The 26,379-nt window shown below is 41.7% G+C and overlaps 2 protein-coding genes and 1 long non-coding RNA gene across 4 annotated transcripts in view; 1 reads left to right on the top strand and 2 right to left on the bottom strand.

The window, feature by feature from the left end:
* Positions 1-6,967, bottom strand: part of CD2AP (CD2 associated protein) — an 84,412-nt gene extending 77,445 nt beyond the window's left edge. Inside the window, exon 1 of the mRNA XM_049818452.1 lies at positions 6,821-6,967. Coding sequence (XP_049674409.1) covers positions 6,821-6,824 — 4 coding nt within the window. The 5' untranslated portion in view covers positions 6,825-6,967. The remainder of the gene's footprint in view (positions 1-6,820) is intronic.
* Positions 1-26,379, top strand: part of TNFRSF21 (TNF receptor superfamily member 21) — a 1,117,265-nt gene that overhangs the window by 1,019,606 nt on the left and 71,280 nt on the right. The gene's annotated exons all lie outside the window — the stretch shown is intronic.
* Positions 8,275-20,607, bottom strand: LOC126046281 (uncharacterized). Its single transcript, XR_007508295.1, has 3 exons — positions 20,544-20,607; positions 19,405-19,635; positions 8,275-8,322 (listed from the first exon to the last, which is right to left on the bottom strand). It is a non-coding gene; the product is annotated as an uncharacterized LOC126046281 (long non-coding RNA).

The following is a 26,379-nucleotide window of genomic DNA, read 5'->3' on the forward strand; positions in this document are numbered from 1 at the left end:
GCTGTAATTGTGCTGCAACTGACACCGCATTAAGTAGCATCCTCATCCTCCTCCTGCTTCCATTCACTCTTTTTGCAACCATGAGCTTAGTCTCAGTTTCTGGAGAGCCAGCCTGGCTGAAAGCTAATCTAGGAAGACAGGGAAGTTTCAGAAGATTCAGCTTGTACAAGCAAGGGAAGAGGACAATACTCACTAGCCAGAGGTTAAGTGAAGGAAGGGTGAGACTTTATTTCAGCGCAAGCCTAAAAAGATCAAGCTACATATACAGTCAAAAACATTCAACTAAGACTGACCACTTAGTAATTTTATCCAAGAGGTAGAAACTGATGACTTAAGAGTCTTCTTTAAACGATAAGTCAGGCAAGTTTCCAGGAACTTGGGCAGAACTGCTTTCTTTAAAAATAAAAATCATTAATAATTCCAATCCACAAAAATCTAGTCACAGCAGCCGAGACTTGGCTGCTGCTGCAGGAAAAAAAAAAAAATTACCTAGTACTGCTTAATTCCAAAACCATTTACATATTCCTCTACTATCAAAAAGTATCATGTTCATGGCAATTTAGGTACTGTTAAGAAAACAGCTGAGCTTAAGCCATTTAAATAATTTAGAATAATACTTTATCTGGTTGAAGCAATAAAGGTCATAAAATTCATTTTGAGTTTCTCTAACAGTCATGTCAAATTTAAACTCAAAGTTTACTATCAGAAAGCTCTTCAGCACTAAGGCACACAAGCAGACAGATCCCCGATTCCTTCTCCAGAGTTCAGTGGAGAGCTCCAGCTGCAACCCTTCCCTGTAATATCACAAGTCAGCACTGTCCAAATTGCTGAAATTAAAGGAAAATGGTTCATTTTTTTCAGTAACTCAAAATATTAGATTCTAATTTATTCCACTGAAAGCAATCCTGCCTAATACCTTGAGCATGTTATAGGCAATATATATTCCTTTAAGAAAAGTTAACTTAATATTCTAAGTGACCTCATATTATATTCTCTCCAGTGTACATCACCCCAAAAGTGGAAAGATTTAACTCATTTGGCAGACACATACTGTGACTTCTCTTTTAGTCTGATTTAGGACTCTGGCCGTGACAGGTCTTAAATCTTTCAGGAAATGCAGATATACTATTAAAAAATATCTACAGTGCTTTATTTTCTTCATTCAAGATTTCTGAAAAAGCAACATTTCATATCGATTTTACATAAAGAAAGGCAATTCTGCATATGGCTACAGCAATAAAAACATAATCCCACCCAAAAATACTTATTGGCATTAGTCAGAGAAAGTAAATAGCAGTGCTGGCATCACATTATTCAAATGAATTGAAGTTTACGCTAAGAAACACAGAATAATTTAGGGCGAAAGGAACCTACAGAGGCCATCTAGGCAAAGATCCTGCTCAAAGAAAGGCTAGCATCAAAGTTAAATCTTTGGTACACTTTTATTTAACATAGCAATGGATCACTCTAGAAAACAGGCAACTGAACAGGCAGCTTCAGGATACTTCAGTCCTGCTAACAACCACTGTGACAGGACAGCCGAGGGTGATGCACAAGCAGGGTTAGGCTGGTACCATCACAGCAACAAAGTTACGTAAAACTATTTCTGATCACTGCACCTCCAAGAAGATAAAGGACACAAAGGCATAGGCGTCACCTTCACAGGGAGTGGGGCACATTTTAGATCAGTAGCAAATTCACAAATCAGAGTAGAAGACAAAAGCAATGTTCATGGAAAGGAAGAATGTCGGGGGGGAAAAAAAAAAAAAAAGAGTTGAACATAGTTTAACTACATTAAAAAATACAGGAAGGCAGTTAAAAAAAACAAACAAAAAAAACCAAACACACCACTTTATAAGGAACAGAATAAAAGGGCTAAACCCCTGTAGTGGACCAGAGACATGTTTTAAGAGCCCAGGACATGATCACAGGTTGGACTAGCTGCTAGAAATTTCTACACCCCAGACCCACTAGCAACAAATTTCACCTGGTTGACTTACGCACTTCTGTCAAGATGACACAAGTAACTTTAAGCACTTTCATCGCTGCTCTTTTCTAACAAATCATTTTTATGAAAACAGGTTAGGGAAATACTGGACCAGCACTCATATGTGACAGCATCTCCAAGGAAGCAAAATGGATGGGAAGAACAGAGCTATGACAGCAAGAACGGGACAGACCAGGCAGTTGCCTTGCTTAGCCCCAGACAATACAGCGTGCCCAACCATGTGTTTTCTGTGTTTATGCAACAAGAAAAAGCCCACTAAGGGACAATAAAGCCCTAACACAGGTGGACACAGAGTGAAGAAGGCCAGTGAAGGTGAAGAGACTTCAAAGGGAAGAACCTACCTAGCTGAAACAAAAACTCTAAGAACTGTTAGGAAAACAAAAGAAACCAAGACAGCAAATATAATTACACCCCTGCATGGAGTTAAGTCTTGAACAACACATACACAGTCCTGAACAACTCTCAACAACAAGATGAAAGTGCTACCAAAATTGAAATAACCATCCAGTAAAGGGGACCAGCACCCAGAATGGCTGGCACATGAGGAAAACAGCTGCAGAGAGACTTCTCAGTCTGAAGCCACCAAACAATCATCCACCATTTCTCAAAAAATACAAAGGAGTCAGGCAGAACAAGCAGCAGCTTTAGCGAAAACACCTCAAACTGAAGGGACATATTTTCCCCACACACGCCCACTCATGCTAAACAGGGACTCTGCCTGCCACAGGTAGTTGTGGAGGGCAAGAGCCACGTTCCTCTTTGTCCTCCTTTGTACAAGTCCCTGACGGTCCATCCCTATCTATAGAAAAGGTCCGGTGAAACTACAAACACCTTTGAGCAAGTCCATAAATTACTAACTGCCAGACCATGGGGTTTTATATATAAAAAAACCAAACAAAACCAAACAAAAAAACTTTCCATGATGGACCTGCTTTCCATATCCTTTTCCTCCCTACCTGCCCCACAGACAGGACTCTCAGCACAGCAGCTCTCTTACATTCTTGGAAAAACAAAAGGGCAAGAGCCGAGTGGACAGAATCTCTAGCACCTTTTGATGGTATTTCTCCTCTACCTTGACCCAAACCCAATATCCATCAACTCTTCTCAGTTATTGCAAGTTGCTTTCCCAGTAGCTTAGGCACCTCTCTTCCAGAGGTCAACCTTCCACCATCTTCCCTTATAGTTTTGTCTACAATAAAGAAAATGATAATAAGAAAGCACTTTGCTCAACATTGCTACTACAAATACAGTTGGCCTGTGAACATTAGGCTTGACAAGTACCCTAGTACAGAAGGGTTGCAATAACCTGTACTTAAGTCATTTTATTCTTCAGTAGTTTACTGTGAATAAAGTTTAATTGTACATCACATATTTCTTGGTAAAAATACAAGGGGAAGGACTCTCCATCTATCCTATGCCATTGTTTGAGGGTGTTTGGAGTGGATTTTTGGCAGGGATAGGGTGGGGGTGTTGGGTTGTTTTTTTGTTTGGGTTGGGGTTTTTTTGTTTGGTTGGTTTTCATCAGAGAACAAACCTTGAAGTAATGTTTTAATTGGTTCTTGTACTATTACTAGTGAATACTAGTGCATAGAAACAATCTGTCACTGTCCCTGTGACAGTATGTTAAAAGTACAAAAACCTTCCGGATTTTTTTTTCTGTTGCCAACATGAAGGTGAAGAATGCAAAAGGTTTCACACATGTTTAATGTTCGATGAACTTACTGAATAGTTTCTGTAGACCAAATATATTTACTTATATTTATACTCATTCCGCTAGCAACAAAGAAGTACGTCTTGCTTCTTAAAGTATTCCAAAGTTACAAAACTTTCTAAACAAGAAATGCAGCAAATTCAAATGTACTACCTCACGGGAACCACAAATGAAAGTTTGCACAAATTCTTGGAAATAAAAAAAGGAGGGGGGGTGGTGAAAAATGCATATAGCTAAGAAGATACTGACAGAGGGACAGTAGATTTCAGTGTACCACTGTGGCAATTTCACAGCTGTTGCCAGAATATTTCACTCTTAGTTGTGAAGCTATACAAAAATCAGTTGGGACACTGCAAATTTAGCTCAACCTTCCTGCTAACATACAAGTTGTATAGTCAAACCATTTCTTAACTATCATTAGGAGCCACAGAAGTAAACCGGACAGATGTTACAATGCACCAAGACATGGAACTCTACCTCCCTTTAAGTGGATATCAAGCCAAGACAGGAAAAAGATAATTCAATCAAATAAAGTTTTTTTTTTTTCCCCAGAACATCTGAATACATTTTTTCCTTTAATTAATCTATTTATCTATTTGGAGAGCCATATATTGAATCCACATGATTAATCTAGTACAGAAGGCAAAAAATTACAGTGACAGAGCTTAAGCGTGTAACTGGGCATTACTAGTAACTAGTGTTTGTCACCTCTGATAACTCCTCCCCATCTTTCAAGCGCCTGAATGACACATGCTCTTGCAACACTAGTTTCCAGCTACTACAAGAACATAAAAGAACCTGTTCTAAGGCATTTTGTATTTCTGTCCTTCTCCTTTTGGTTCCTCCAGAGTCATACTGCCTTGTTCTTCTCCATACATCCCAGAAACCCTTGAGTTTGTCAAACAGATACCTCAACGGTCCCCTCTACACCACCTCTTACACATAAAAACTCTTCCATAAACTGAGAGAAAAGACAAACATTCTCTTATCAAGAACCAGCTCTACCATGATGTCAGTAATAAAACGATCAGCTAATGGCTTCTCAAGGTAAACGTGAGGCCATCACTAAATAGAGTACAGAGCAATTACAGCTAGGGTTTTTTCCACTATTATTTTTTGAGATGTTTTACTGTACATTCCTCCCCACTTTTTGGTAACAAGTGAGTAACACTTGAAAATCTGAATAAAGGACAACACCTTCAAAGAAAATCTATTTAAAAGGCTCTGGGATCAGTCTGCACTCATTTATAGAGGTTTGCCAGCATTCTGGCAGAAACAGTTCTATAACCGCACATGCACACAAATCGTTACAGTTATAACAACCCATGCAATAACAATACTTGACACAGAGTGTATGCACCCACTCAATTCAGTCACCTCTGGAGCAGTAATAACATGCTCACTACTGTAATCAGAAGAGGCAGAGAAAGAAGCCACACTTAAGAAAAGGAGAGGTGAGGAAAAAAAAAATACATAAAACAATGTCATATAGCAATCAGTCATAAACTGGACTTGGTCTTTTATTAACAGTCTTATACAGTATTCCTAACTGTATACTAATAATTTTAATAACCCAGACCTACCATATGTAAATCCTCAGGTATTTCACATTTCAGCATTATGCAGTCTGAGTTCAGAATGTTTAAATAGCACACTAAACCTTTACGCTTTCGGAAATACCATCACAGGTCACTGCAATGACCTGGACAGACAATTCTCACTTGCAAGTAAGACAATGCAGCCCAGAAAGAAACAGTAATTCTTACCTATTCTGGGCAATCAGAAGAAGCATCAAAAAGTGAATTCTTCAGAGTTGGGTTTGTATCAGAACCTCAACCAACAATTTCACTTTATATTCTCAGATTTCATTTTAAGTGTGCTTTGGCTACATAAGACAATTTTCACCAAGATGAAAACATCAAAAGCACGTCTTTATAATCAGGAGGAACACAAGCCAGGAGGAGCACGTATCACTTCACTAAGTGCACGTTTCATCAGCACACACCGTGCACTTCTTCCCTTCTTTTTATGCACAAGGGGGAAGAAGCAAAGCTATCCAAAACTCCGGTATCCTTCCACTTTAAAAGCTTAAATCACGCTCACACACAGCATGTTTGCACACTGCAGCGTAAGCACACAGACGCCTCTTCACACAACACGCCACGCGCGCTCTCGCGCACACCCTCCAGAAGTACGTTAAGCAGCTGATGTTATACAGGGTGGCAGAGCAAGGGATGCAATACGAGTGGAGGTAACGCAGACAAAATGGTCAGTGGACCTTCACGGACCCCAGTGGGGGAACTCTGCATAAGGAAAGGGGGCTCCGAAGAGATGTTCGAGTCACTCTTTCATACTTACCTGTGCAGATGCTCTTACATTAAAAAATAGACGCAGTACAACCGAGTGTTTCAATTAATCGTAAGCCTGAACTAGCACATTATGAGAAAAGGAATACCTTGTTGTATGCTTGCTTTTTTTTTTTAAGCCAACACCTTGCTGGAGAAATGGCTGAAGGTGCAGCTCAAACTGAAGCTAACTAAAAAAAAAAAAAAAAAAAAAGAGGCAAAAACCACTCGATTTGATCAGAAAAACTCCCACCCTTCACCAAGCCACTCCAGCCAAGCTCCTTCCAACCAGCACCGGCTCAGCGTTCGCTCCACGGCTGTAAACCTCGCTCTCCCCACCGAAAAATCACATAACCCCCGGTGCTAACCCCCGCCTTCTCCCGCCCCGGGCCAGGCCGGGCGGGAGGGAGCGGCCCCGGCTTCTCCCAGCCCCACCGCCGCTCCTCGTCCCGCCGAGGAGGAGGAAGGAGGAGGAGGAGGAGGAGGAGGCGGCGGCGTTCACCCACGCACCTGCGGGCACCTGCCGCCGCCAGCTCCCGCCCGCCGGGCCCGGGCCTCCCCCCCCTCGCCTTCCGCGAAGGCAGCGGGCACCGGCAACGCTCCTTCCCCAGGGGACTTCGGGGGCTGCCCCGAAGCGACGGTGCTTCCCGGGCACCCCGGCTCCGCGCCTTCTCCCCTCAGACAAAGGGCGGCGGCCCTGAGGTGGGGGGGAGCGGGAAGAGGGGACCAGCCTCGCCGCCTGCCCGCCGCGCTTACCCATGCTGCGCCCGCCCGCCCGGGCTCGGCGGAGCGGCTACCGGGTCCCTCCGACGGGCTCAAGCCGGGCACGACGGCTCCATCTGCGCCGTTACGGGCGTGAAAGGGGCTGCTCCGAGCCGCCGAGGCGGCCCGGGGCAGTGGGGGGGGGGGGGGGGGGAGAGGCGGCCACAGACCCGACCGGACCCGTCCCGTCGCTCACCGCCTCGCCTCAGGCGAGCTCCGGCACCGGCGGCCCCGCCCCCCCTTGCCCCGCCCCGCCCCAGCCCCGCCCCGCCCGCGGCCGGGGGTTGCCAAATCCCGCGAGAGCCCAGGGCCACCGCCCCCACGCCGTGCCGCCGTTGCCAGGCGGGATGACGTCACCGCCGCTCTCCCCACCTCCGTTCCCGCCCAGCCGCCGCTCTCCTCAGGCGGCGGCGGGAGCGGGCTGATCCGCTGCCGCCCCGCTTCTCCCTGACCCGCTTCGGTTTTTTGGGGTTGTTTTTTTTTTTTTTTCAGCCGAGTTTGCTGCCCGCGCCGCCGTCGCTTCTCCTCAGGCCCTCCCGAGGAGGCCCCTTCCCTTCCCCTTGCCCTCGGCCCGCGCACCCGCGGGAAGGAGCCGCCTCACGGCTGCAGCCCCTCAGCAAAACCCCGGCCCTGCGAGGGAGGCCCTCGAGCTGCCTCAGGCAGCCAGGGGCTCCCCCACCTCCTCCCCCAGCAGCCTCCCGGCTCCAGCCCTTTGCCCAAAAACACCCGCCCTGGGATGGTTCCGGGAAGCCCCTTTTGGGCAGAAAAGCGGTGAGATTCAGGGTCGGTTCCAGGCGTTCCTTCTGGCTCAAGGAAGGTGGCAGGGGGTGTACGCAAGGAGGCCTGGGGAGGAAAAGTGGGCATGTCGCCTTGGCCTTCGAGGCTGCTGACCTCGTGTGCCTTTGTGGGCCGGTGCGTTGCTTTTGGAGAGTTTATAGGGCAGGGGTATTTTTTGCTCGGTTTTTTAATGTTTGTTTTTTACTTAAGATGTACTTGAGAAAGGAGGAAAACGTTCAAAGCTGTATCAAGCTGCCACTGTTTAGGTTTTTGTGGGAAACTCGGGAATGAGTGAAAACTACTACTTAGAACTAAACCAATTTAAAGATAAAACAGTGACCCTGAGGCCAAAAGGACAAGTAAACACGGTCTGGTTTTGATGAAAATCAGGGAATATAACACAGCAGGGCTCTCTGAAATGAAAATATTCTGTCCTCCCTGCTGCAGACATCCTTTTATGAGTGGTTCAAAATGAGCCATTTCAGCCAAGCTCAGGACAAAATTAGCCTAAAAAGAATGTCAAGTATTTCCAGGAGTCAGCTTTTGCTTAGCATCTTTCTCATGGCATATAAACAGAAAATGAGTCAGATAAGGAGGACTGAAGACAAAATGTCAGGTCTGAGCCTGTAAACAAGCATATACCGTATTGTAGTATGATATTTTATCTCCTTCAGTGTACTTTGAGGCAGACTGTGCTTCCATTTCTTCCAACAGCAGAACTGGAAACATACAAGTGATAGTCAGAATTTCCTTGACGCAGGTATAGTGTTTTGTGCTGATACGCAGTCCCGTGATACACCCCTTGAAGAGAGAACTGATTTTTTTATAAAAATACAATCTCCCCACACCCCCAGATTTACAATAGTTAATAGGAGATTAACCCCAATCTCCAATAGGAGATTTGGGACAGAAAGGAAACATCGTCCTTAGATTTCACTCCCAACAAAAATTCAGAAAATAACTTCCATGAGGATGAATTATCCTCATCTGTCTTCTTTGTAGTTTTTTTCCACTTCCTCTGAACAGCTACATGCTAAAAAAAGGATAAAGGATGAGAGGATTTATAAATGTGATCGAATGTAGCAATTTTTACCTTTTTAAATCCTGCCACAAGACTAAGTATGCATGAATGACAGGTAAGAAATAAAATATTCATAGTGTATGCCTTTACGGAGAGTTGAAGGAGCTCCATGTAGCCTTCTTTTAGGAAGCTGGTCTGAACTAGGGCAAAAACTCATTCCAGTTTTTTTAAGCTTCATTACTACTTTTGGATTGTCCCTGAATGAATACGCATGCGGACATAAAGGTACCTTTGACCTCCTCTTCAGTCTAGAACATGCTGGAGAGCAAAGCACTGGTTTTTGGTTCTTATGCTGTGGACTAGCAAGATGCTGGCTTTCTGAAATTGTCTCTGTTTTATTTTTAGTCTTGATAACTGTGGCCAGGGCTGGTTCAAAGCTTCTTAGCAGTCTGAGTACAAAAACTGAATTTTATTCAGAGCCCATCTGCTCTGATAATAGTGCACCAGCATCCGGCCGGTCCTGGGCTTTAGCCTCCATCTCCTTTTCAGTACCAGTGAGGCAGAAATGGGACGGCTCCTGAGGGAGCCCCTGTGGCTGCTGAGTCCAAAAGCCTTTTTCTCTCCGAACGACTGGCTGCGATGCTGCTGAATCCATCATCTGCAGCCCTGTACAATTTTTCTGTTTTGCCCGTGTCTAAAGCTCGTCCTTCTTTGGGGCTTTGGTCCGTGAGTTATGTGGCGCTGAACAGTTGTGTCTGCCTCATGCTTCATTGAGTTTGACAAGAGTTTGCTGCAGTGAGTTTTGTAAAAATGCAAGAGTCCGCTCATGTGTAACTCAGAGCAGCATAGGGACCTGTATTTAGCAGTCTTGTATGAGTTGGCAAGTAAAATACATATAAGGAAAATACATCTGTGCTAGGCTATTAACTATTAGGGCTCAACCGTTAGGCCATGTGACTACTTTGTTTCTTTTCTATATGCTCTATGTCTGATGTCGTGTGCTAAATGCTTGTTTAGCAATAATTACCTTCTAAATCACCCACAATGTGTTCCTTCCTCACTTTCCAGTTCAATAAAAGCTGAAAACATTTAATTAGCCATGTTCACTTGGATATTATGCAGTGATTGGTATTTATGCAATCCTTTGAAAATTTAGTCTTGCTGCTATATTGATAGATATACAAGGAATACTGGATCTTGCTTTTTATTCAGTCATTTCTTTCAGTTCAAGCAGAATGTAGAGCATCGATATTCTGACTCTACGGAACTATAAAAGTGCACGTTTGTCTCAGAGTATTTTCAAATCCAATTAGGTTCCCCAAAATAACTGTGATTATTTTCTCCGGAGCTGGAATTTGTTCAACAAAACTTTTAGAAATTAAAGGCTAGTATTTTAAATGCTTTATGATTTAGCCTAATGGAATATCTGAATCTATTGCTTGCTTTTGAGAGAGGAAGAGTTGTGACATGTTCACAGACCAAGGAAATACTCACTGTTTATGTCAGTAACTACTATAATTTTATTTTACAAGAGAGATCATTCTATAGAGCCTGGTATGTAGGTTTATGACATAAAATAAGAGTGATACAGATTGTCACCACAGGAGATGCTTTTTTTTCTCTCACAAAAAAAAAAAAAAAAAAAGGAATAATGATAGCCTCTTTTCCTGGTAGTGCTACTGTGAACATTTCACTTCCTTAAACTTTTTTTGCCACTGTGAAAATCTTAAAATTGCTCCATTACTTCCAAATAAAGAAACCTAAACCTGGAACTTTCAAAACTTCTCCCTAGAGTGCAAAATAATAAAGGAAATTACTTTTTTATCAAACAGAAATAACGTGTCAGCTGTTACCAAGTTATGATTTTGTGCACATTTGAGTGGCACATGTACTGCAATAATTCTACATTCCTCTTTAACCAAATAGTTTGCTCCCAAACATTCCAGCCGAGTCAATTTGTCACGCTTTTAATACTCTATTACATTTTTCATGACAGAAACTTCTTGCACCTATAAATAAAAATTGACTGGAAGCATACGGCCTCTAGCACGAAGGAGTTAAACAGTCCTGACTGATGGTAAAATTTCACCTTTTGTTATCAGTAGCAGTTCCTACTAGGTGACATAACATTACTAAAAAAAAAAGACATGTTTGTGTTTCAGAAGTTAAAAAATTATTTAGATGAGAAAACTCCCTCTGCTGGTTTGAAGAAGCAGCAGATATATTTCATTTAAAAAAATACAAAGTGTGGGAAAATACTCATTCAGCACGCACAGTATTTTTCCCTTCACTGCATACTCAGTGGAGGGTGAATCTGCTTATTCCACAGAATGAGGCAGGACTCTTTGGGGGGGGGGGGGGGGGGTGGAAGAGAGAGAGAGAAAATATAAAAACACAGAGCAGTTGTTTTGCAAATAAAAACTGTATCAAAATGTAGATTTTCAAGAAGGGGGCAAATTAAACTTGCACACTAACATTTTATTTCTTTTAACTGACAGGGCATTGCATTATTTTAAGATGCAAAAGCACCTTTGTCTTTCTTTTCTTCCTACCCCTGTACAGACACTCTGTTATGCGACATCTTAACAGCTATGCAGGGCTCTTAGAAAGGCTGGACCCTTTGCAACTACAACACAGCTCCCTCCATCCAGGTAAAGAGCAACTAGTCATAGTCTTTCTTGCAGATTATTCCTAGAGGAGGATGAAATACTGTGTCACTACAGACAGCTGGTGATAACTAAGGAATTTGAGGTGCCCATTTTCAGGCTATTGAAAGAATCGTGCACTAGTGCCACATTTTTCAAACCGTGGAGTGTGGATCAATGGTGATCTATGAGAACTCAGGAGCTGGTCTGCAAAATAATTGAAAATGGCTGTGTAAACCACCTACACTTGCATTCTCACACATCAAACAAGAAAGCAACCGAAATGAGGGAAATAATATGGACACTGGAAGTTTATCCTAATTTTATTTGTCTTTAACTGGAAATTGTTGTGGCAACACCACAAAAATGGATTGTTGTTTATTGGTTAATTTCTTGGTTGAAAAGGTTGAGGAACATCAGCCAGTGGAAACAAATTCCCCTGTCCTTTGTTTCAAGTTTAACCACACTTGATCTATTTCCTCCATTATTATCAACCTCTTTAGTCAATCCCATTCTCTTCTCCATAATCAGTTCTAGCTTTGACTAGCAAGTACTGGTTTTTAGCTTGTCCTATTCCTTTGCCTCATGTCAAAAACCCCTATGCCTTACTCCATTTTGCTGGGCTGAGCACAAGACAGGGAGCCAGGACAAGTTTCAGTGCTGTGGCCTCATTTTGTTGTATAAAAATACATCCTTCAAATAGGACCTAATGTTGATTAAAGCATTATCGTAGATGACAGCTTGTCCAGTACTAAATACTTTTAAAGTCCTGAATGAAGTATCAGAAATGTCACTTCTGTTGCACAGGTATGAAATAAAGTAATTCTAACTGTTGAGTCTTGAGAGAAAACAGTTGGGGGAGAGGGAGGTATATCTGAAATGCAGGCTAAGCATAGGCAACAATGAATCGTTTTTTTGCCATGAGGCCATTGTAACAGTAATCTGAAAGAGTAGTTACCTACCCTGATGACAGCTATTATATTTTTTTCTTTGACATCTCTTCTGAGGATTCAGTTCATTTATACTGGGCTATTACAACTAATTAATACAAAGATGCAAACAGCAGGGAGTTTGTGGAGAAGCTCCGTCCGTAGTGCTGATAAAAACCATTTCATGTGGACATGTAGTCATTAACAGTATAACCAGATGTGTAACCATACATGTAGTTTCAAAGATACTCTATTTGATTTAAATACAGGAGAGTTTTCATCTCCACAGTTTGGCTGCAGTACATCACACTGTACTTAAAATAAGAAGAAGTAGAAAAAAAGCAAATGGTGCTTTTCACTGCCATATTTATTTTTTCTCTAATAAGCAACCACCTTCCTCCTTCCCTTTTAGGTACGTTTGGCATTTTGCATTTGTATTAAGTCCCTTTGGCAGCCACTGTTTGGGACTTCCTTATATTAACATCTAGCACAAAGAAATCTCATCTTCAGGGTCCAGTGGGCTAATGGTTTCCTTCGGCATCTGAATAAATCAACAGCTGTGGCCTTCAGCCATTTTGTCTTACCAAAATAAAAGTAACGGAAAAACTGCTTGTTGTTGTAACAGTTCTCACACATGCTCCAGAGGGAGGATAAGAAGCCTTGTCTCTGCAGAGACGACTTCACACAAAATGTACAGTATTAGCAATGTAATTTTTCCCTCGCTCCATCAGTAACAGCAATGTAGTCCTTAACTGCAATGATCTAAAGATATAAAGTTTACTCAAAAGGTAGTAAGTGTTATTAAAGCATTTGATACGTCATCATGAGTACTTGTATCACTGTAATGCACATGCGTTATGTATTAGGGTGCATTTCTGTGCCACAGGTAAGACGATGGTGTCAACTAAAAGTGCTCTTATATTCAAATGGAAGTCACTGATACCTGTACAGCCCCTTTGTGCTCTAAGTGTAGTGCTAAAAGCAGCTGAGTCACTGCCACTGCAATTAGAAAGTGTCACTCTTTGACACTGAACTTCTGTTTCTGGCTCTCTCGCTCTTGTGCTAGTTCTAGTGCTCATCTGATGGTTTTGCTCAGTCAGTTCAGCTTTCAAACCCAGCAGGAAACTTTTAAAGAAGTAGGGAATTGTTAATTATTCAGAGCAGTTTGGACTTGCAATTAAACTACGTTCAACTGTAATTTTTAAAATTCTGAATAAAACCTGTCTGTCACCAAAAAAAACGATCAGGTGCAGAAACTCTGCATGTATTACTTGGACTCAGGGAACTATTTTGAGTATGATTGTCTTGTTGTTTTTTTTTTTGCGGGTTTGTTGTGTTTTGTTTTTTTGTAATGGAAGTACAGCAAAGCCACACCCTGCAAGCTCCAGGACATGAAGACACAATATTCTCTATAGTGATCTGCTATAGGGGACTCTTGGGAGCCTTTTGGAGAAAGGGATGTGGAGTTACCTCTATGTTTACATTTTCCTGTATTGATTTTTCTAAGCTGACAATGCAATGAATAGTGCGTTTTCATCAATATCACAATCTTTGATAGAGAGGTCAAGACAAAGGAGCGCAAACGTACTTGTCTATCTCTTCATGCTTCAAGCTTAACACAATGGCTCTTCTCTCTTCATTCTCAAACAATGTAAGATTGTCATTAATTTTCTTGAAAGTGGCAACCTTTTTGAGAGTGCTGTTCAGCTGCTTTTGAGTTTATAAATAGCATTCCCAAGGGGCAGTCTGTACATCTGTGGAATTGCCAGAGTTGACCAAATACTCACTGTTCAGAAAATTCTATAATAAAATACCACTTCCCCTGACAATTACACACCCTCACCTTCAGTTATACTAACTGAACTCTAGGATCTGTTGCTATAATCAGTAGATGTTTCTGTAAGGTGTATAACTATTTCCAGCAGGCTACTAAATTTTACCAAAAAAATTGGTTACCTGCACTTTTGGTTCTGAAAGTTACCAAGTAAAGCACAACTGACAAAACCATTAGGCATTACTGCAGAGAAAATATGGCCCACATCAAGAAAGGACACACACTTCTCCCTCCCCATCCCCAGACAAACCAAACCCTATCAATTTTGTTTGTTAAAAAAGTCAGAACTGTGATTGGATCTTATAAATATGAAATATTTTCAATTAGAAGGATTAGCTCTAGTCTTAGTAAGGTACTTGTGACTGTGAAGAAGGGCCCCTTGTCACAGCTTTGGAGGCTTTCGCTGATTTATTTTTGTTGTTGTTGTCATGCAGACTAAGAATTTAGATATTTATCTACATTCCTGCAGGCTTGTATATCCTCTCCCCCGGGGCATTGATGCCTGCTGCCAGCAAGGCACATCAGGTTTTCTAGAGAGACAGCAAGCTCAACCTAACAACAGACTGAGCACTTCAGAACCATCTGATTGCTTTATATTTTCCCTCCTAAGAAGTTAAAGTATTGGGGATTATTCATTTTACCAAAGCATATTCCCACAAAAAACAGCAAAAGATGAGTTTTCTGTTTCACTCACTGGCTACAAGTGGAAATTTTAACTGAATTTCCACTTTAAGTTATCAACATCTCAACCTGAAGGAGGAAAAGCAGCTCCTATTCTGCTTTCAGAAACAATGATGTTAGAGAGGCAAACAGAAGGTTGGATTTATGTCTTGACAAGTAAAAATGTTTTTCAGTTCCCATTTTAGGTGGGACATTGAGCAGAGATTACTTCTAATTTTCATGATTAAGGTGCAAAGAATTGCAGGCTTTTTGTGTACAGAGAAAAACACCACAAAGAAATTAATTATACGGAATACTTTGTTGCGTTGTTTGGACTTGCATTTGCCCACCAGAAAGTGCAGAGCAGGATGTGTGACAGAAAAGGGGAGCGTGCTCCAGCAACGGTATGTGAATTGCCAAAAGTGTATCACCAAATATACTCACAAACTTGAGTGTTTTTTGTAAGGAAGCAATATTAACTAATCAGCCAATTTGTGAGTAGATTACCCAAAGATATGGGCATGGATAAATCATACTTTTCCTACCACACGTTGAATCCTTCAGCTGGCACTCTCCCCAAAACACCCACTCAGAAAACAGTTTGCAGACACTGATGTTTTCTATTCTTTTTCACTTCTCCATTGGTGTTATTTCCAGCCCAGACTACTTGAAAGTCAGCATCCCTTCTTGAATCTAATTAATCCTTATGACTTGGCCCTTCACATCAAATTCCTTCCTTTTTAGAAATTCCAGTTTATAATTGTTCCAGGGCTCCTGCTGTACTCAGGAACTCCCCAATCTCTCTTCATGACCTTTTGGCACAAACAAGACCTAAAACAATAGTTTTGTTTAGACACACCAGTCTGCTGAAAGACCATATTTTTTTCCAAGTGAGCTCTTAGAAAACAGGATCGGTCTAATATAAGGACAGATGGTAACACAGGATTGGTCAGAAGCAATTTCCTGTCTCAGCCATTTTCTACACCAATTAATCACAGCTCTCTCATGGGAAATCAGAATTCCAAAACTTATTCTTGTTCCAATTTGAAATTACAGCAATTCTTGCAATGAACATTGTAGAAAACACTTGCTTCTGGAGAAAAGTGTTTTAAATGGCCTATGTTTTTCTTTCACTGTTTAGATTTGTCTCATGACAAGTGGGTAATGACCAGATTTAGGGAGTTTAGTTCTTTTAAACAGTTCTCTGACATCCCAGGTGACTGCTCCATGATCTGTTTTCTTCTCAGTGCATGAAAAATCCAAGTGCCAAAGCCTCAGCATTTTTAATTCTTCCTGACTAGATCTACTCCTATGTTATACTGGAACAATTTGTTATTCTAGAGCTCCTGGCCAAAAGGGACACAAGAATACCCGTGCATGAAATCTGCCCTTGTTACAATGTTCAGAGAAGTGCTAATGTCCACCCTAAGTTTTAGAAAAATGCAGCATGGCGTACTTCATGTACCAGCCATTTCAGTCACTGACTGCAATATTCTTTTGAATTTTAAGATGAACAGTGAGGAGAGGCTCATTTCACCTGATTTTGGCTGCATGCTTCAGCTACTCTGCTGATGCAGATTCATTTGACAATCTGTGGAAAGGAAGAAGCAGGCACTGATAGGAAACAGTTCATCAGATCCTAAAACCAGTGCCTAAGATATGAGTGATAAAAACCCTGGAGAGGTGCCAGCATCTTTCTGGTGGTTGTAGAGGGAAACCACACAACTAGCTTAGACTTTGACGACAAAAGTTTGATAAAGCGAATGCCATCATTAGAATAGATGGATACATATTCCTCTTGCAGCATCTCTGTATTATTTTTGCCTTTATGTTCTGCTGTTAAAATGTTTTCCTTGCAAACAAAATCAACAGTGCATTTTGGACAATCTAGAGTTAGATGTAGTTCATGTTTCTGGAGATTGCTTCATATACCCAAAAGTGAGACAAGACCTAGACACAGCTGTTGAAAGAGGAAGTCTTGAAGTGGAATGAAAGTAATAAAATACTGGCCTAATCCAACTATGCTCCTTCTGTTCTTAAGCCTCTTGGTGTGAAAGACAGTAGCTCAAAGTGCAAGGTCCTGTACTGGTCCTGCATTTAAGCTAATGGTAAGAAGTTACTTGTACGAAAGGATAGGTGTTGAGGAGAAAAATTGGAGTAGTAATTGGCTGTACCCACTAACATGATGCAGCCACAAAAATGACAAATATGGTTCTTTGGTTTATCAGGAGAGGTGTTTCCATTATATATGGAAATGTTGATGCCATCATTTAACTAGTAAGCTGTACTCTTGAAAAATGAATGCAAAGACCACATTCAAGAAGAGTAAATTCAGCTTGAAACAGGTATGGAAAAGGGCCATGTGAATTGTATTGGAGTGTGAGCAGTCTAAAAGAGGTCTCACAAAACAAAGACTGAGAAGGATTCACTCTCTGTAAATACATCTGTGGGCAGATCTGAGGGAGAGGAAATCACTAAAGCTTACAAGCAGCACTGCTCAGAATCAATGGGCACAATATGGTGGTGGATGTGCTTAGAGTGGAAATTAGAAAGGAAATATTACTGCAGAGCACAGCCATGATATTCTGGAACAACACACAGGAGTTTGGAGAGAAGCGACATAATAGTTCTTAGGATGAAGCTTGCTCATTTTAAGTGATGAATTATTATCATTATGTGATTTGCTTTACTAGCAGGAAAAAAGACTTGATTACATTATTTCCTAAGTTCATGTATATACACACACATATATATAATGTATGTTTGCATGTATGCATGCGTGTGCTGTATGTATATACATATATGTTTACTTTTTAGAAGTTCTTGGCACAAGGGTCAAGTTCTTACCATTCCATGAGAAGTAGAGGGCACAGGCACCTATTTACATTTATAGGCTGACACAATGCTTTGTATGGCATGGACTTCACTATTACCATTTTGCCTTTGACATCCAAATATTCAGGAGTGATTGCAATATAGCACACAGATGCCAGAGCAAGCTTAACATTGCCAAATCTGAGTACTGGTGACAGTAGTCAGTATAAAGACCACAAGGAGCTAGGTAGCTCTGCTGTCTCCAGTGGGTTATCATGGTCTCACTTTCACCCTGTTTCTCTCTTCTTTCAGGAAGGACAGTCTTCAGACTGTCAGAAGGGCATCCCTAAAGGAGCAGGTAGAGATGCAGACCTGCAGTAATAAGGAGTGCAACTCTCATTCTTACCCTAAAAAAAAAAAAAAAAAAAAAAAAAAAAAAAGACTGAAATACAGGACTGAAATCTTTTATCAGCTTTGGATGTGCTCCCATGACATTAACCAGGTGAGTTACCACCCTAGGGCCCAGAAGAAGTGCTTGAACAGTGCTATTTGACAGCTGCTGATTAACCTGTGTGGTCTAGCAGCAAAGTGATAGGTGCCATACAGAAGCCAGACGCTTGAACTATCACCACTTGTGCAAGCTGTTGGCCTGGAGTATCTGTTTCTATGGGGCCACCAATCCAGCATCTGTCACAAGCATCTAGTTCATAGTGAGGAAACAAAGAGAAGTCCCAGTGACACATCTTCCAGCTGCAATCCCAAAGAAGTGTCATAGGAAGGCAATAGAATGCATCTTCTGCAATGAATGAGTGGGTATTATTACAAGGCCCATAAAATATGCACAAGGTTGAATTTCACCTCTACCAAAGACAGCAAACAGAAACCAAATGTGTCTAATTGAAGGAAGCTCTGGAGTGTTGCTCTACAAGGTCCATGAAAAAAGCTGTAGTAGAGCAAGTGTCAGGGCTGTATGTGAGAATGGGATTGTAACTTCTACTAGAAATGATGATGCATGAGATGTAGTAATCCTGTTCTTCTGTGCTCCCAGGCTGTGTTTGCAGGGAAGGAGATAGAAAAAAACAGGAGCCATGATGTCCTTTTTATATGGTACCTTCTTGTCTTAGAACAGAAGATCCTTTTTCCTTCCATTTACTTATTTTTTTATGTACAACAGCACTGCCCTATCCAGTCCTCTGTCTCGTATTCCCCTACTTTGTCTCCTTTCACATGCATTTGTTTTTTTTTTTAAAACAGATCTTATTGTCCCTTGGCCCATACCACTTTTATCCTCCTCCTCACCTCCACATACACTATTTATTTTTGTTTAAATTGTGTATCCATTTTATTTAATTCTGTAAAACCATTTGCAAAAGAGATGTTATTTAATCCACAGGTTTGTTCTGTGTATCTTGCCTATTTGTAGAGGCAAGATAATCTTCTTTGTAATACGCTTTGAGATGATACTTGATTTTGGAGCACTAGCAGTATACCTATTGTCTTAAAAAGCCACTCAAGTCATTTCCCCGAAGAGGTTGTAACAATCACAAATATATTTTAGTTGCCTCTATTTTTGACTGCCTAACTGGTTATTTTAAAAATCACCTGGTTTTCATATAGTAACTTCCACAGCCAGTTTCAGATGGTCCAGGCATTGGAGCCCAGCCTGATCAAAGCAGCGGAGGGGCAATACCAGAGCAGAAGAATAGAAAGTCTGTGGCCTGGGAAAGCAAAGGAACCCCAGGCACAGAGGTAAACCTGAGAGAAGATGAAAAGACAGAGGCCTGAGGTCAGAGGGAGGAGAAGGCTGATGCGGAGTCGTAGCCAATACAGCAAACACAGGCCAGGTAAACAAATGCCTTTTCCAGGAAATGAGCACAAGTGTTCAGGAAGAAACTTACCTCATACATAGTCTTTGTATCAGATAGATCTGACCTAAGCCTCTAAACCATAAGCCTGATGGTGGTTGAGGTCTAATGGAGAAGGGGAACCCCATCCAGAAAGCTCTAAAAGGGTGGCAGCCTGGAAAGTAGCAGGGAAGGTACCTAGGGAAATGGATTAATGCTCATGTTTGAGGCAGACATCTGAAAGATGTTGGATTGTCCTTTAAGTTTTTCATATTTGGAGCATTTCTGTTAAAAAAAAAAAAAAAAAAGGCATGTGAAAGCAGAGGAAATTACACAGTTACTATAATACAAAAAAACCCACCTGAGCCAATCTACGAAGCCAAAACAGGCCTGGAGTGACTGGTCTGTCTGATCTTTCACATAGTTTGTAGCTTTAGGGCATGAAAGTACCTATTTAAAAAAGAGAGAGGATCCTTTGGGAAAATTGGGTCTTGGGGTAGGAATCACTGAAGAGGAGGAATAATGGTCAAAAATGGACAGCTTGCTAGAGGAGTCAGAAGAGAAAAGGAGCTCAGGTTGGCTGAAGGGCAGTTCAGAGTTGAGGCATCAGCCTTTTTGTCCTGGGAGGAGAGATGGGGCTCACAGGCTGCCACTGGGGTATTAGTGCTGGAGACACAAACCAACCTGCAGTTTGCTTGCCATGGAATTATAGAGGAAGACTTCAAATTGTTTTGCTTCGGTTATTGTTTGACTTTGGGAAAAGTGCACCAGTCATTACATGCTATTGTGTTTATCTTTTCTTCTCCACCTTTAATAAATTACTATTATTTTAAACACTGTGATTCATTATTGTGATGGGAAAGGAAATTTTCCCAGGTGTCTGGGCTGGGGCTCAAACCAATCTTCACAACAGACCTTCAGAGATAATCAAAGCCAGCCCTTATGGCTGCCAACCAGGGCCTTCCAGGAGTATTGCAGAAGAGCCGATAGTACTATCATGATTTACTTGGCTGCTGGCAAAAGGCTGCAGCTGTGCTAAGTGCTGTGAAAGCAACACCCGTCCCCCAAAAACTTTGAGTCCAAATTGTGGGAGATGACATGGGGCCACAATTCTGCCCAGGACCAAACTTTATTCCAAGAAGTACAAGAAAACAATGCTAATTCAGCCCAGGTAGAGAATCAAAAGGACTTACTCAAACAAGAGGGATCCAGCCACAGGCAGATTTTAGAAAAGCAGAGTTTAGCCCAGTAGGATCTGGAGGCTGTAGGTTCCTCCTTCAAAATATAAACCAACAGCCTCAGAGTGTAGTTCTTCTTGCAAAGTCTAGTAACATTATTTCCCTACGACAGTGTATCGTTGTTTTTCTGACAAAGATTCTTTTGTGTCCCTGTGTTTTTTCTACAACAGATATTTATAGAAATTGTAGTCACAAAGCTGCCAAAAGCACTTCCTGTAAATTACATAATGCGTCTGTCTCCCTTCCAGTATCACGAGGACCTATTCACAAGCTTCCCCTTACTTTTGAGACCTTTATTTTACAAGATAGAAGAGCTCTGACTGTTACCATACGCTATACATGTGCTCAAAGAAAACACTGCCGATAGGAGAGGACTGAGGCAGACGTTGACAGGCAGAGAGTAACTGGAACAGTGACTGTGAGTCGTTCATGTTATCAAGGGGTTTTTTATTGTTGGTTCTTTTCAGATTGTTAAAATGTTATCTTGAGCAAATTTTTCTTCTAATGACGCTTAATCAGATTCACCAGTATACCCTGTGTTGTGCTGTTGATTTGTCCCAAGGAAAAAGTGCCTATAAGTGTAGCATCTCTTTAGTATCTATCAAAATGGTGTATGCTCCCACCTCACCCAATATTTTCACCGTAAAGTAGCTGTGCATTTTTCGCGTTTAGTGCTGGCCAATGTCCACCTTTATGGGTGAGAAGACCCTGGCATATTCCCAGCAAAATTAGGTAGTGTAGAATACACAACATTCTGAAATAAAGCTAATTTGCCTGAGTTAATTTTATATCCAACTGAGCATAAAATTGTTGATTATAGTGTTCAAGAGGAAAACATGAGATTAAAGAATTGATCTAATCTGCATTGTAGTTAGTAAGAAAACATCCACTTATTTTAGTGGGAATGGGTTTGGGCCTAAATGTGCACGTTGTCTGGAGTTCAAAGGAAAATGAGATCCAAGCAAAAGGTATAAAAAATGTGGAGAGCATGTTACATAGTAAACAATCCCATGAGCTCATGCTGTGCTCTTTCTTTGCCTGACTTTGATGTTGGAGCTCCCATTTTATTCGTACAGACTTGATCCTGCTGTCTTTGAATTGAGCGGGAAGACCTCTCGTTGACTTTGATTGTGCAAAAACTGGCTTTATATTCTTACATGGCTTTTTGGAGCAATGAAGCAGTTTTGTACTTTTATTGTGTGATAGGATCCTAAGCTCCCCCAGTGGAGGAAGAAAACAGAACCAGGGCTGTATTACTTGCACCGGCTTTCTGCTCCAGGCAGGCCCAGGGACAGGAGAGGAGCTGCACCCCCATTGTCCATCTGCTGTCCTTTTCCTCTCTTCACCAAAATGCCAAAGTAGACAAGAGCAATGGTGCAAAAAGAGGCTGGGGGGGGTCCAAGCAGGGGAAGGAGCAAAGGAAGGATGGAGGGAAAGGGCTGTACGGGATTGACATTAGAACCATAGAATCACAGAATGGTTTGGAAGGTTGGAAGGGACATTTAAAGGTCACCTAGTCCAACCTCCCTGCAATGAGTAGGGACATCTTCAACTAGATCAGGTTGCTGAAAGCCCCATGCAACCTGACCTTGAATGTATAAGGGTGGTGGCAGTGAGGAGGTGATTCTAACGCTTCCCACACTCTGCTAGCCTGCAGCCTAGTCTGGTCCTGCATCTCCTTCAGGAGACCAGGTCATCTGCAGAGAGCTGATGAAGGAGAGAGACAAACCCCACACAGGCCCAAATCAGACTGGTGCGCAGGTTTACAGTGTCACAGCGTCCAGTGGTAGCACAGTATTTTTGAGGGGGAAGGGGATATCACTTCACAAAATTCAGACAATATCACCCATTGTGGATATAAGGCTGCCTGCTACTTCTCAAAGGTGTGGTATTACTTCTTGTACTGATAGCCCTGAACACAACTACCTACAGTTCATAACTGCTAGAGAAGGAATTTGACACCATGCTTCCCCCAGGAAAGGAAGTAAAAATAGCTGCAGCCTGGAAAAAAAATGGAAATCACTTACCTTGTCTATCTTGCATGTTCCTCATCTCTCTTGTATTCAGAAAAGAACAACTTCCCTTGAATTTGACTCTGCCTGTGACTCAGACTCCTGCCAGCAGACACTTGCAATGGTGACCTCCACCAAATGAGCAATCACTGTCATAAGAGCCTGGGGCAATGATTAACCGAGGACAAAACCCTGCTGAGGCCACTCACAAAAGCAGACTAAGTGAGACTGGCCCTAGTCTGTACAGCTCATTTTTGATTAAGATTTACAGTGCTATAGCAAGGATTAGGCAGTGCCAGTGGAGGCCAGCGTGTCCCAGCCCTGGCCGTGGCTGCTGCCGTCGTTGTTCCACAGGAGACAGAAAGCTCCTGGCTGTGGAGCGAGCAGGAGCACAGAGGGATAGAGACTGACAGCGGAGTGGGAGGGGAGCAGAGGGGCTGTGAGCATTATACAGCTCATTATGGTTTTGGGACTTTCTGGCAGCATCACACATTTCTAATTTAATTTGGAATCGAGGTGGTTTCCCAACATAAATTTTTGCTCTTGAAACCTCTCCCTCAACTCCCCTTTTGTTAATTCATTTAAAAATTACGGTGGTTTCTGTAGCAGATGAAGCAATTTGCATTCACAACTGCACAACACTGGTTTAAAAATAGTAACAAGAAATTTGATAGCTCAAATATAGGGTGTCTACTTGGGGAATAAACATGTCTCTAGTGTTAGCTCAGCTCTTAAAACAAAATAATAATTGCTTCCAGAGATAAAATATTTGCAAGTTATTATTGCAGCACTCTTTCATTAAAGGGAAGGAAACCCAGCTGTCTCTTTGGAGCAGGCAGACGACAACAGAGAAAGTTGTTCTCCATAATTAGGCTTCAGGAACCGTCAGGTACCTGTACCTCTTGACAGCTCAACATTAAAACCGTATCAGCGGAGCATTCATCCATGCTGCTATTTCTTAAGCCACCCAAAAGAGGTTGTGAATTTGTTAATTAATTTCTGAGAAACACCATGGTTCTGTCTGTGAAAGCAAATGGCCTAGGGAGATGTAAAATATCTTGAACAGCGGACGCAAGCCTGCAAGTGATTTAAGGATTTCAATATTGTGTATTCTTCAAAAGCAGTGGAAGAGGAGGGACTGTGTCAGCTAGCTTAGGTACTTACAGAGAGATGTGGTTTTTCTTGAAAGTAGCTATTTTACTTCAAAGCATCTGATCCTGCGGCTGCTAAAATTGACAGTCAGTGGAGCTGCTTCTTCACACGGGTTCAGTGAGACACTGTCTGAAGATAATAGAGGTAACATATTGCTTTCTAGAGATTTCTTTAGGGTTATGCAATACAACAGATCACTGGTTCTTGTTATCTACAGAAACATCCTTCATACATAGCAGCATTTCCGATCACAGTTTTAGTTCAGCTTCTCCTGTTCTCGACATAATTTGGAACAATTTTGCACTAAAAATAACCTGGCAGGAAAAAATAATGAAAACAAAGAACTCAAGCAAGTCATAAATCTATGCTGTTTCCCTCCCTAGGGATAATAATATTGTGATATGGCAATAGGCCACAGCAGTAAATTGCCCCATATCTACACTGCACACATGCTGCATCAGAACAGCACATTTCTGTTCACAGTGGCACAATCTAAAATTAACTACCAGGAGCTCCATGCCAGAGCAAGCTCAGTTAAAATTATGATGTTTAAAAAATGCAAAGCCTCACTGGCACTGAGGAGGACATCTGAAGTACACAGCCTGCTTCTGAGCTTTTAGCGTTTTCAGTGGGAACATGGTACATGTGAATTCCAGGATTACTCACGTGTTTTACAGTAAACACTTGTCTGGATTAAACCTCTCTGGACCTAATTTTTGGCCAAGGGCTACTTAGAATTTAGAAATTAGGCAAACTTTGGCAGGGCTGATTCTCTCTGGCTGTGTAACATACACTGCAATGTTATGTTCCCCCGTACACAGCTGAAGGCAATGCCTGCCTTTTGTAAGAACCCCACTGCCCAGATCTCTTGCCTAGGAGGAAGACTTCATATTAGAGTTGCAATTTTTTCCTGAAATGCTTTGAATTCCCCCCTTACCATACTCTAATTAACTAGCTCATCTCAGCAGAGGCTCCTCCTCTACCTTTGTTAAGGCCCATAAACATACACTGCATGCAACTAAAACACTTTTTCTGACTGGGGTGGTCTTTATTTGGGACTGGGGAGCTTTAGGAAACTGCCTGCTGGCTTTTCACATGAATCTATACAGCCACCATTTGGTAAAGAGCAGAGGGACCTTCAGGCAGCTCTTACCCTCGTCGTGAGCATCCTGCTGGTGGTTACCATCCCGGCGTTGGTCTGGAAACTTCCCCATTTAGCACAGAGAGAAGTTGGGCATTGTGAATTCTGCTCCTGAAGCATCGGTTGCTACCACCTGCCTTTGCAGATCTGTCTTAGTAACATGCTGTGGAAAGCAAGCCGAGATCTTTAGATTCCCAGACTACTACCCTACCCCTATTTCTGCCATTTTCTACCCTCTTGTGCACAGTTCAAAGAGAAGAGCTTTTCCCCAGATGGTGGAGTGCTTGTAGGAAGATATTCTTCTACCAGCAGCAATACAGTATGGATACCCTGGTTCTGTACCACTCTTTATTATTCGGAAGGAGCCTCTGTAGTGAGGAAAAAAGTTTTAAATGATTGTCTGCAAGGATTTCCAACAATCAGAACTTATGATCCGTGGGGATTATTTGTAGTTTATTGTGAACCATGTCTCATTTGTCCTCCTAAAGAGGAAGCTCAGTGACTCACTGTTTGAGGTATAACATAATGATTTTTGCCAGATCAGCTTCCAGCAAAGGAGAGCATTTAGCATAAACAAAACAGTTATTGTAGAGCAGGTCTTTGACTAGTTTGCAGTGAGAAACCGGACAGAATTTATTACACTGAACGCAAGCTGGAACAGTTCAGTCACTTGGGACTTCAAAACGTTAGTGCAAGTGTAATTTCTGTAATTTAAGCTGATTATTTTATGTCCCTTCACAGCATACAGGAAGAAAAGTTCTTTTCCTCTTTTCAGAAGTCTTCTTGTACATATAAAGGTTGTTACAATCTTCTCCATCTGTTCTCTTTTCTAGAATTGTCTAGAAGTTTCTAGAAAAGGATTAATTGTCTACATCTTTTCTGAAGTGTTTTTCTCAAACCAAGCACACTTATTCCACCTGCAGCCTTAGCAATACTACCTAGACTGAAAGATTATTTCAACGTCTTACATGCCATACATTGATTGGCTGAACAAATTGATTATTTACAAACCTGCCTTGACTGTTATTAATTAGAAGTTTTCTGCATTTTACAAGCACTGTTTTGATATTTTTTTAGAAAATTCAGTCAGACTGATTAGTGACAATTCCTACATACTTCCCTTCTTTCCTTTTTGAAAATACTCGCTGTGCTTGCTCTTCTCCCATGCCCTGGAACCTCTTATGTTCTCACCACCTTCTCAAGGATGATCACTAACATCTCATCCCGCTTACACCAGCTACTTAAGCATTTTAAATAAACTTCCTTTTTCTGAAGTGACTACTGAAGGAAAAAAGGCATTAAACCTGTCACCCATTATTATTTCTCCTTTCCCATCACATGGTGGACTAACTCTTATTTCATATCTTTGGAGAATGTCCTCATGTTATTCTTGATTCCATTCCCTTGTTGTATCTTATTATGCTCTTCATTTTTGTCCCTAGGATTATACTAGTCATAGGAATACAGTCAGTATCTACATTATGCC

This window comes from Accipiter gentilis, chromosome 16, assembly GCF_929443795.1.
Source record: "Accipiter gentilis chromosome 16, bAccGen1.1, whole genome shotgun sequence".
NCBI lineage: Eukaryota > Metazoa > Chordata > Aves > Accipitriformes > Accipitridae > Astur > Astur gentilis.